At 32.2% G+C, this 13,351-nt stretch overlaps 2 protein-coding genes across 7 annotated transcripts in view; one reads left to right on the forward strand and one right to left on the reverse strand.

Annotated features, from left to right (window-relative positions):
* Positions 1 to 7,071, reverse strand: part of LOC131946391 (sodium-dependent lysophosphatidylcholine symporter 1-B) — a 28,524-nt gene extending 21,453 nt beyond the window's left edge. The window contains exons 1-2 of one of the 4 annotated variants that reach the window (XM_059307131.1): positions 6,954 to 7,071; positions 3,485 to 3,539 (exon numbers count right to left, since the gene is read on the reverse strand). In XM_059307131.1, coding sequence (XP_059163114.1) covers positions 3,485 to 3,532 — 48 coding nt within the window. In that variant the 5' untranslated portion in view covers positions 3,533 to 3,539; positions 6,954 to 7,071. Of the gene's footprint in view, positions 1 to 3,484; positions 3,540 to 6,053; positions 6,536 to 6,953 lie in introns of those variants that run through there. The other 3 variants (XM_059307130.1, XM_059307129.1, XM_059307132.1) reach the window with 3 other exon arrangements.
* The window catches only part of LOC131946389 (mitochondrial enolase superfamily member 1), a 67,848-nt gene continuing 57,104 nt past the window's right edge, over positions 2,608 to 13,351 (forward strand). For 2 of the 3 annotated variants that reach the window (XM_059307125.1, XM_059307127.1), the window contains exons 1-2: positions 7,590 to 7,704; positions 12,121 to 12,201. In XM_059307125.1, coding sequence (XP_059163108.1) covers positions 12,121 to 12,201 — 81 coding nt within the window. In that variant the 5' untranslated portion in view covers positions 7,590 to 7,704. Of the gene's footprint in view, positions 2,629 to 7,589; positions 7,705 to 12,120; positions 12,202 to 13,351 lie in introns of those variants that run through there. The other variant, XM_059307126.1, reaches the window with a different exon arrangement.

Below are 13,351 nucleotides of genomic sequence, written 5' to 3' on the forward strand. Positions count from 1 at the left end.
GGTGTGGGGAAATTGCGAGACGCGAAAAGCGAAATGGCGAGGCGGGAAAATGCGAGAAGGGCGCGAAAACGGTCGGTCACGTGACTTTTTTGTCTCGCATTTTACCACAAGCCGATACTTACGCTGGGTGGTGTTGAAATGCGAAGATTTCTGCGAAAAATTTACCGCACCCGATTTTCAGTGGTATTTGGTCAAGACTTCAAAGACGTTTCGTTTACATTGTTAAAACTTCCGATTTTTCCGTCGTTAGACATACTGATGATTTGTCAACTCCCCCCATCTTTTGTGTCGACTTAGAATACCACCTTGTTTGAAACCGACGGAAATACCGCCGACGATAGATCAACTTCTGTCTTTTGTGTGGAACGCCGAGGCCGCCTGGTTTACCGTCTTTGAAGATCGCCGTGCCCGGATCCGCTGCCGCCGCAAACATATTTTCTATTGTTGCATAGAAATTTTGTATTATAGCCGCCGCCTACGATTTTTTTTCTAGCTTTTTTTACCATATAAATCTAAGCACAAGGAAATGCCTACATCATTTGGATACAACAAAATAAAGTGACGTCACCGATATTATCAGTTGCTCGTGCTATATCGTAAGCTATGGGCCTACTTCAAATATTTTTAAAACCAAGTTGAACTTATCTGATTTTTTTGGTTTTGGTGGTGGTGTTAATTGGGGTCTTCCATAAATGACGTCACACTCGTAGGGGGGGGGTCTGTAATTTTATGACGATGTGTGATGAGGGGGAGGAGGGGGGGTTAGATGTGAAGTCACACTATAAAAAAGCAATGTTAGAAAAAGAATTTTAGACGTTTTAGAAAACTGTTTTAATACATTGTAATAGGAATTGATTAAAATACTCAATTTTTACCGAAATTAGACAAGATTTTGGGAAATTATAAAAAACGGAAAACAGATGTTGAGCGTGCGGATGATGATGATGAGAACATGGGTGCCAGTGTTGTTTGTGGGATGAACGAGGAGGTCAACTGTGATGAGAATGTGACATGTTGTGAATATGGATTGGAAGAAGTAGCAAAAGAAAAATGTATAAATGGGAGTCTAATGAACTGGTGGGTTGGATGTACTATGTGTGAAAGATGGTGTCACGAGGTGTGTTTGAGGACTGTTTCAGAAGATTTTGTTTGTAAATTTTGTTTGTAATTAAAATTACTTAATAAAAAAATAAATTGCACTTTTTAGAATTGTTTATACTTGTACACTTTTTGCAAGTACAAAAATCCATAAATAGATGTTGCAAAATATCTCTCCTGCTGACAAGACTATACCAATTCACAATGACACAGCTCACGTTTGTATAAACATGAGCGGGCAGATTTTTAAATTAATGCCGACTGAGACGGGATTTTCCTCTCGCTAACAAGAGCGGGCGATGACAGTAGCACAGCAACGATGTTAGGATTTTTAAATAGATAGATCTATATCTAGATCTATCTATCTTCTTAGTATCTAGATAAAAAATAACAACATACAACACTCGTGTTAAAGGGTATGGCTAAATGCTTGTTTATTTTAAAACAAAAAAAAAGAATTTAAATAAATAAAGATAGAAAAAAAGGAAAAAACTTTTTTTCGCAAAAAGTGTCTCGCTGTTTACCCTTAATTCCGCAGGTATGTCTCGCATTACCTTCTCGCATTTTCCCGCCTCGCCATTTCGCTTTTCGCGTCTCGCAATTTCCCCACACCCGTCTAGATCTAGTTATTGCGTAGATTTAGATTTAGTCTAGATCTAGAATCTCTAGATCTAGAATCCAAATACATAAAATAAATTTTATGAGTTTAGGCCGGAAAAATTGTATTGTATACATTTCATAGTGTACGTAGATCTAAATCAAATTTGAATGAAATAGTTCATTTCTTTTCATTCTAAACACGGCAGATGACGTCATTAGTTAATGTATAAGCAATAGTGACGTCACAGTTTTATGCGTTCTTTTTCACATATATTAATGCTTTTCCGGTTGCATAAATAATACTGTTTCTCTATATTCGAATACGCCTTTATTTTTTATTTTTCTTATTTAAATAATTTTGTGGTTATACATTTAAAACATCTAACATATTTTTTTCAACAAAAGTCCGTAAAAAGTTCTCGATATATCGCTGCCGATTCTGACGTGATGTCCGGCGAAAATTTTTTGCGGACAGAGAAAGAGAGAGAGAGAGAGAGATGTGCGAACGTGGGGATTTATATATTAGGATATATATATATATATATATATATATATATATATATATATATATATATATATATATATATATATATATATATATATATATAGGCCTATATATATATATATATATATATATATATATAAAGCTTGATATGTATAATGGTTTATTTTATCCTTATGCTTTTTGTATTTATATTATTAATTTTAACAAATTCCTTTTTATAACTAGATCATTCTTTAAAAAAAATAATTAAGAGAAGTAATTGCTTTGTACTTAACAAAAAAGCTATATTTAGACATTGACCTACAAACTATGCTTGCCTCATGTTCATATTGTACAGTCTGATAAGTACAAATCTATTTTAATCAGCTTTATGGGCACCCCTGTTTGACTATTTAAAGAAAATAAGTTATGGATAAGTTTTGAAGGTATGGCTATCTTTCTCACTATGTTTTATGTAGATTTTAAAAAAAAGTATTTTTCTACACAACACCAGGTGATAGTTACGAGAAAAATTCAGTGGGTTTTTTGTTAGATTTTGGGTCCCTAAACAACCTGGGTCCCCAGATTTTGGGTCCCTAAACGACCTGGGTCCCCAGTATTGAGGGGTCTGGCAGCATGGTAGTTCAGCCCCAATATTAAAAACAAAATTGTGAAACTACCACATAATCAAATTTGTCCCAACAAAATCCCATGTATCCCAAAAACATCCCATTAGTCTTAGTATAATACATCTGCCACCACCAGTAAAACACATCTGCCACCACTAGATGAAATGTGAAGTAACTCTTTAAATTGATGCCCCCCCCCCCCCCACTTCTTTTGTTAATGGTTTTATGGCACTAGAATCACCTAAACTTAAATCACCACTATCTGTTCACATTACCCCACCCCCCTTCTTTTGTTAATGGTTTTATGGCACTAGAATCACCTAAACTTAAATCACCACTATCTGTTCACATTATCCCCCCCCCCTCACCTTCGCTTTTGATGTATTAAATGGTCCATACATTGCTTACTCAATAATTAATTTCCATTGCTGTCTTCAATTTGCCATCACTCTGTGCATCTACTGACCCCCCCCCCCCCATCCAATGTCTCAGATTGCTAATGTGCCTATTAGATTTCCATACAACACATTTTTATTTAGGCCTACAGGTAAAAAAATATCCTGTAACTTTTTACATTGTTTCAAAAGACACATAGTTAAATGTTCAGAAAAAAAATTTCTGCATAAAACAACCTAGACTCTGATCCTAACTATAGACTAAATTTTTTTTTTACCTTTGTCTTAATCTCTACACCATCAGGGTCTGTGGCTGTTGAATCCATCTTGAATCTGATTAAATAGAAAATGTATTTAATATTTTATATTACATTGCAAAAATATTTTAAGAACATGCACTTCTTTAATATTCACTTCCTTTCATTAAATTTGGAATTGGTTTAGTTATGTAGTAACTTAATGTAATTTCATAAAATTTAATAACAAATATTATATAAAAATCTAGTCGTTTTTTTCATTATCAAAGTCCTGTAGGCTAATTGTACATGATTTCCTATATTCCAAATTAGGACACTTAAAAATATGTGTTTCCAATGTATTAACTTTGACCTACTTAACTTGATAGCTTAGATATATTGAAAACATTTCTTGAACTACAACACATTCAATGCCACATAAAAAAAACACATTTAATACAATAGCCAGTCTATAGGACCTTACACATAACATGTAATTGTAACATGTAATTGTAAAAGTAATTGTAAGAAGTAATTGAAGTCTCCTCTGCTAAAAGCATTATTAGAAGGGGTAGGGTTAGGGTTAGGGTAGGGTTCATCCAAAGTTGACATGAGAGGGTAACTACAATTTAATTGTTTTTGTGTACTTCATAAGTTGATGACGAGAATCACACAGGGGTCATCCATAAATGACAAGAATCACACAGGGGTCATCCATAAATGACGAGAATCACACAGGGGTCATCCATAAATGACGAGAATCACACAGGGGTCATCCATAAATGACAAGAATCACACAGGGGCCATCCATAAATGACGTCATGCTTTTTTGGACCTTTTTACCTCCCCCCTCCCCTCCGTCACACATCGTCACAAACAGCCAGACCCCCCCCCCCCTAAAATGATGTCTCACCTCAGCCTACCCCAAACCCCCCCCCCCCCCCCACCTCAAAATTGCAGTTAATTTTTTTTAAAACATCGATATTTTTCCAAAATCTTGTCTTAGGTCTGTCAAAATACAGTATTTTAATCAGTTCCTACTGTAATTTATTAAAACAGTTTTCTAAACCACGAAATAACATCTAAAATTCGTTTTCTAACATTGCTTTTTTATAATGCAAAATGCACACACCATCTCAAAATTACGGACCCCCCCCTAACCCCTACGAGTGTGACATCATTTATGAAAGATCTATTTAATAAATAGTATTTATATTTTAAATGTAAGGTCTATTTAATAAATAGTATTTATATTTTAAATGTAAGGTCTATTTAATGAATAGTATTTATATTTTAAATGTAAGGTCTATTTAATAAATAGTATTTATATTTTAAATGTAAGGTCTATTTAATAAATAGTATTTATATTTTAAATGTAAGGTCTATTTAATAAATAGTATTTATATTTTAAATGTAAGGTCTATTTAATAAATCGTATTTATATTTTAAATGTAAGGTCTATTTAATAAATAGTATTTATATTTTAAATGTAAGGTCTACTTAATAAATAGTATTTAGGGCCTATACTCTAGTGGCTCAATCTAAAATAATAGGTCTATAATAAAATTTAAGCCTAAAGATTAATAATTCATTAAATTTTGAAAAAATGCATTAGGCTATAGATCTAGGCCTTTCACTATACAGGCTATTGTTTAATAAACATATATATATATATATATATATATATATTATATAGGCCTATATATATATATATATATATATATATATATATATATATATATATATATATATATATATATATTATAGACCTTCCTATAGTATATATATATATAGGGCCTACCTATACCTATAATATATTATATATATATATATATTATATAGGTAGATAGATAGATACACATAGGCCTATATATATATATATATATATATATTATATATATATATATATATATATATATATATATATATATATATATATATATATATATATATATATATATATATATGTATATATATATAGGCCTATATATATATATACACCTATATATATATATATATATATTAGGCCTAGGCCTATAGGTAGGCCTATATAATATATTATATATATAGCCTATATGTATATATATAGGCCTATATATATGTATAATATATATATATAGGCCTATATATATATATATATATATATATATATATATATATATATATATATATATATATATATATATATATATATTATAGACCTTCCTATAGTATATATATTCAGCCTATAGGGCCTACCTATACCTATAATATATTATATTTATATATATTATATAGGTAGATAGATAGATACACATAGGCCTATATATATATATATATATATATATATATATATATATATATATATATATATATATATATATATAGGCCTATATATATACATATATATATATATATATATATATATATATATATATATATATATATATATATATATATATATATATATATATATATATATATATATATATATATATATATATTATGGCCTACTAAAATAATATATGCCCCTTTTAAAGGGCCTTTACTTAGCCCTTTATGTAAGTTTATACTATAATTAAAACAATAATTAAGTAAAATTGATACAAATCCTGCTTTAGGCATAATTTACCTAATTTAAAAGATATATTTCAAAGCATCATCTTTTATTTAAATGCATGAAGAATTATAATACTAATAATGTTAATTAAATTAATGTCATTAACACCACTAAAATGACTAAAAACACCTAGAGATCTAGGTTCTAGATCTAGAATCTATCTAGAATCTACCATTGATTCCTATAAAAAGAATCTGCCACTTTTCATTTCTACTAGTCTAGGTCTACATTTTGTTATCAATTGATCACGTCATGAAGTATCGGTCCTTCATGGACCACTTGCTAATGCTATTTTTATTTTTGTATGAATATTAGGCCTACATATTCTTTTTTTTTCTTTTAGCAGTAGTTAGTGTTAGCCTAGATCTACCACTTCACTAATGATATCTGGCTTCTAACCTTTTTTAATGAACCCTCGACCTCGAATAATTTTCTTTTAAAGACATTAAGAGTTAGAATGCAGAATCTAGATTTCTAGATCTAAATAGTAGGTCTAACATTTTTTTGTACATCGGCTTGATCTAGATCTAGAATCTAGATCTTATTCTAAATATTTGTGTTCGTTTTACTTTGAATAGTTTATGGAATTGCCATCTCTCGTTTCAATTTTTTTTTTAAGGCTGAAGGGAAACAATGGTCACGTCCAATAACAACTTAGGCTAACATAACATAGATAAGATCTACTGAGCAGAGGTCTTGAGAATCTAATTCAGAAATTCTAGATCTAAATAAATGGGACAATCGCTTTATATTCAATTCATTAGACTTGTGGGTGGCTTAGCCTAATAATTAAAATGTAGGTTAGATCTAACTAACGCTTTGAGCCTAGTACACACTCCCTAGATCTAGGCCAATATAACACGGATAGCGGCAACATTCTAATCTAGAGATCTAGTTAGATCTAGTACATACACTCAACACTGCATAGCCAAGCAGAAGGCTGGCCACGCGTGGACTTAAATAATCACTTAAATTGGTGGGAAGCATTTAGACAATGGTGGTCGGTAGTTAGGCTAACAGTCGACATACTAGATCTATTAGGGATTATCTTTATTTGAAAGCAATGGTTCCCCTTTAAAAATATATGGCGCTGAAATAAAAAATGCAACTGTCACATCTAATAGGAATAGGGCATAGGTATTATGTATGTTTTTATGTAGTATAGCCCTAACCCTATTTATACATAACACCCTACTCCACCCTCCCCTTAGCCTTAAGTCTTAAATTAAACTTGTAATTATTACAAGTAAAGCACTTTATCTTAAGATCAATTAAAATTAAAACAATCTACTTTTCTCTATTCTAATCTGGATTCAGAAAAATCGTCTATTTAATAAATATTGTATTATACACCAAATTAATAATTTATAATTAGTTAGACCAGGTTCTTCTAGATTCTAGCCTTTAGAATTTAGGGCAAGCGATTTTGTAAAGGAAAATGTGAATCTATTATTAGACTGAAGCTTATGCATATCTTCCAGATTTTTTTAATGAGAAGAGCGCCAGTCACCTATCATTAGGCCTATCAGCTGATTTTGCAGTGTCTGTAGATGGCCTAGTTCCACAATCTCTTGAGGCACTGTCTTTTAGAATAGAAAATTGAAAGAAACATTAGGTTTGATCTATCCTAAGAAGCATTTTAGATCTAGCATATGGGAAGAAGGTTAGGTCTTTTTTTTAAAAAGCATGTAGGCCTATAGTATAGTAATACTATTACTAAGTATTAGTATAGTATTATTTATTATTATTAGCTAGGCCTATCTAGACTCTATATCTAATATCTATAACTATTTAACTAGGCCTATATTCAATATTCAATACTACTCTTAATTTAATAGTGGCTATAGACTATTATAAACTATTAAAGTCATATATAGTCACTTTAGCCAATATAAAATAAATACTTAATATGTCTAGGGTTATAAAATTATAATTTATATCCTTGACTTTTATCATATATATATATATATATATATATATATATATATATATATATATATATATATATATATATATATATATATATATATATATATATATATATATATATATATGTGTGTGTGTGTGTGTGTGTGTGTGTGTGTGTAGTACATATGTATATATAATAGTGAAAGTATGTGTGTGTGTGTCCTTAATGCATTACTTTGTCGTTAAACTTTTAGGAGTTGTTAAGATTGCTCATTTCCGGCCTCCAAAGGCTCAAAAGGCCCCAGAATAAAAATAAGGAATTTTATTTTGAATATACAGAGGAAATAACCAGGCTTGGATTATTTTGTAAAAAATGTTAACGTGGTTGTTTCCCTTTGTCCATAAAAAATTTACATAATAAAAACTGGAATCGGATTGAAGGATACCAAATGCTAAGATAGCTCCTATGGAACTCTGGGCACCAAACCATGAATTGACAAAAATCTCATCCTCCCTGGGCGCCGCCCATAACAAATGTTAATTATTTTGTTCGCAGTAACCTTCTCGGGAGTAATTTCATCAACTCCCATCAAATTTTATGGCACAGGGATAAACGGTGTCAAATCGCATCCCACTTATATTTTTACACACCCTACATAAAGAAAATCACATCCCACTTATATTTTTACACACCCTACATTAAGAAAATCACATCCCACTTATATTTTTACACACCCTACATAAAGAAAATCACATCCCACTTATATTTTTACATACCCTACATAAAGAAAATCGCATCCCACTTATATTTTTACATACCCTACATAAAGAAAATCGCATCCCACTTATATTTTTACATACCCTACATAAAGAAAATCGCATCCCACTTATATTTTTACATACCCTACATAAAGAAAATCGCATCCCACTTATATTTTTACATACCCTACATAAAGAAAATCGCATCCCACTTATATTTTTACATACCCTACATATAGAAAATCACATCCCACTTATATTTTTACATACCCTACATATAGAAAATCACATCCCACTTATATTTTTACACACCCTACATAAAGAAAATCACATCCCACTTATATTTTTACATACCCTACATAAAGAAAATCACATCCCACTTATATTTTTACATACCCTACATAAAGAAAATCACATCCCACTTATATTTTTACATACCCTACATAAAGAAAATCGCATCCCACTTATATTTTTACATACCCTACATAAAGAAAATCGCATCCCACTTATATTTTTACATACCCTACATAAAGAAAATCGCATCCCACTTATATTTTTACATACCCTACATAAAGAAAATCGCATCCCACTTATATTTTCACATACCCTACATAAAGAAAATCGCATCCCACTTATATTTTTACATACCCTACATAAAGAAAATCGCATCCCACTTATATTTTTACATACCCTACATAAAGAAAATCGCATCCCACTTATATTTTTACATACCCTACATAAAGAAAATCGCATCCCACTTATATTTTTACATACCCTACATAAAGAAAATCGCATCCCACTTACATTTTTACATACCCTACATAAAGAAAATCGCATCCCACTTATATTTTTACATACCCTACATAAAGAAAATCGCATCCCACTTATATTTTTACATACCCTACATAAAGAAAATCGCATCCCACTTACATTTTTACATACCCTACATAAAGAAAATCGCATCCCACTTATATTTTTACATACCCTACATAAAGAAAATCGCATCCCACTTATATTTTTACATACCCTACATAAAGAAAATCGCATCCCACTTATATTTTTACATACCCTACATAAAGAAAATCGCATCCCGCTTATATTTTTACATACCCTACATAAAGAAAATCGCATCCCACTTATATTTTTACATACCCTACATAAAGAAAATCGCATCCCACTTATATTTTTACATACCCTACATAAAGAAAATCGCATCCCGCTTATATTTTTACATACCCTACATAAAGAAAATCGCATCCCGCTTATATTTTTACATACCCTACATAAAGAAAATCGCATCCCGCTTATATTTTTACATACCCTACATAAAGAAAATCGCATCCCACTTATATTTTTACATACCCTACATAAAGAAAATCGCATCCCACTTATATTTTTACATACCCTACATAAAGAAAATCGCATCCCACTTATATTTTTACATACCCTACATAAAGAAAATCGCATCCCACTTATATTTTTACATACCCTACATAAAGAAAATCGCATCCCGCTTATATTTTTACATACCCTACATAAAGAAAATCGCATCCCGCTTATATTTTTACATACCCTACATAAAGAAAATCGCATCCCGCTTATATTTTTACATACCCTACATAAAGAAAATCGCATCCCACTTATATTTTTACATACCCTACATAAAGAAAATCGCATCCCACTTATATTTTTACATACCCTACATAAAGAAAATCGCATCCCACTTATATTTTTACATACCCTACATAAAGAAAATCGCATCCTCCCGGGGCCCTTGTGAAATTAAAAAAGGTTTTCTTGTAGAAACATTTCCTAGATTTTTCTCATCACCACCCCAAAGTTTTGATACGATGAACAGCGTCAAACCACAATCGACTTTTTTTTATATACCGTATATAGAGAAGAATCTGTGCCCCCCCACCCCCCCCCCCCCTTGCGAATTTGAAATATTTTTTCCACAGATATCACCCCAGGAGTATTCTCAACAACTTCCCAAATGTTCATGGCGATGGGATGAAAGGTGTAGTAATGCATCAAAGACAGACAGACATATTTATATATATATACATTTTATATATATATATATATATATATATATATATATAATATATATTATATATATAGATATAGATATAGATATAGATATAGATATAGATATGGTAAATAGGCCTATCTATGTTTATTATTATCTATTTATATCTATCTGTATATCCATACTATTATATGCATGTTGGTGTGGGTGTGGGTGAGTGTGCATGTGTGTGTGTGTGTGGGTGGGTGTGTGTGCGGGTGCATGCGTGTGGGTGTGGGTGTGGGTGGGTGTGTGTGTGTGTGGGTGGGAGTTTGCGTGGGTGGGTGTCTGAGTGTTTGTGGGTAAGCCTACAAACATAGACAATTACTAAAGTAACTAAACAAGGTTTTTCATCATCATTTCCGTTTGTGCCCAAGACACATGGGGCAGGTGAAGAAGAGTTCTTCTGGTTCAGAGACCTCGGCATATGGTATGGTGTGGTCAGCATTAAGCCCAGCAGCCTTTGTTTCCCTAACGTGAGTTAGGTATCCATCAGAGCTGGGTGGACTCGGTGAGTCAGGTACCCATCAGAGCTGGGTGGACTCGGTGACATTCCACTGATTTGAACTCAAGGCTCTCATGTTGGCCATGCTATATAGAGGGCCTGTAATTACTGAATAATTACATCTTGTCTATCACAAGGAATAGCTACAATGTAGATCTAATCTAACATTAAAACACTTGAATATCTGGTGGCTGTCTATAAATAATTGTGATGATTGGATTGTGGTGATTGGATTGTGGTTATTGGATTGTGGTTATTGGATTGTGGTGAGTGAATTGTGGTGAGTGGATTGTGGTGAGTGGATTGTGGTGAGTGGATTGTGGTGAGTGGATTTTGGTGAGTGGATTGTGGTGAGTGGATTGTGGTGAGTGGATTGTGGTGAGTGGATTGTGGTGAGTGGATTGTGGTGAGTGGATTGTGGTGAGTGGATTGTGGTGAGTGGATTGTGGTGAGTGGATTGTGGTGAGTGGATTGTGGTGAGTGGATTGTGGTGAGTGGATTGTGATGAGTGGATTGTGGTGAGTGGATTGTGATGAGTGGCTTGTGCTGAGTGGATTGTGCTGAGTGGATTGTGGTGAGTGGATTGTGGTGAGTGGATTGTGGTGAGTGGATTGTGGTGAGTGGATTGTGATGAGTGGATTGTGATGAGTGGATTGTGATAAGTGGATTGTGATGAGTGGATTGTGATGAGTGGATTGTGGTGAGTGGATTGTGATGAGTGGATTGTGATAAGTGGATTGTGGTGAGTGGATTGTGATGAGTGGATTGTGATAAGTGGATTATGATGAGTGGATTGTGATGATTTGAGTGTATCTGAGAATTTTGCTCTATTCTAGATGTCTGACATAATCAGTGACTTACAAGTCCAAGACATTCGCTTTCCCACGTCGCTAGAAGCTGATGGCTCTGATGCAATGGTACTTTATTTATAGAAATATTTAAAGTTTTGGCCTCTAATGTTAACAGAATATTTAGCCTCTAATGTTAACTGAATATTTGGCCTCTAATGTTAACAGAATATTTAGCCTCTAATGTTAACAGAATATTTAGCCTCTAATGTTAACTGAATATTTGGCCTCTAATGTTAACAGAATATTTAGCCTCTAATGTTAACAGAATATTTAGCCTCTAATGTTAACAGAATATTTGGTCTCTAATGTTAACAGAATATTTGGCCTCTAATGTTAACAGAATATTTGGTCTCTAATGTTAACAGAATATTTAGCCTCTAATGTTAACAGAATATTTGGCCTGTAATGTTAACAGAATATTTGGCCTCTAATGTTAACAGAATATTTGGTCTCTAATGTTAACAGAATATTTAGCCTCTAATGTTAACAGAATATTTGGCCTGTAATGTTAACAGAATATTTGGCCTCTAATGTTAACAGAATATTTGGCCTGTAATGTTAACAGAATATTTGGCCTCTTATGTTAACAGAATATTTGGCCTGTAATGTTAACAGAATATTTGGCCTGTAATGTTAACAGAATATTTGGCCTGTAATGTTAACAGTATATTTGGCCTGTAATGTTAACAGAATATTTGGCCTGTAATGTTAACAGAATATTTGGCCTGTAATGTTAACAGAATATTTGGCCTGTAATGTTAACAGAATATTTGGCCTCTAATGTTAACAGAATATTTGGCCTCTAATGTTAACAGAATATTTGGTCTCCAATGTTAACAGAATATTTAGCCTCTAATGTTAACAGAATATTTGGCCTGTAATGTTAACAGAATATTTGGCCTCTAATGTTAACAGAATATTTGGTCTCTAATGTTAACAGAATATTTAGCCTCTAATGTTAACAGAATATTTGGCCTGTAATGTTAACAGAATATTTGGCCTCTAATGTTAACAGAATATTTGGCCTGTAATGTTAACAGAATATTTGGCCTCTAATGTTAACAGAATATTTGGCCTGTAATGTTAACAGAATATTTGGCCTGTAATGTTAACAGAATATTTGGCCTCTAATGTTAACAGAATATTTGGCCTGTAATGTTAACAGAATATTTGGCCTCTAATGTTAACAGAATATTTGGCCTGTAATGTTAACAGA

This window comes from Physella acuta, unplaced genomic scaffold (genome assembly GCF_028476545.2).
Source record: "Physella acuta isolate Inbredline_101_S28 unplaced genomic scaffold, ASM2847654v3 ptg000557l, whole genome shotgun sequence".
In the NCBI taxonomy this organism is placed as follows: Eukaryota; Metazoa; Mollusca; class Gastropoda; family Physidae; genus Physella; species Physella acuta.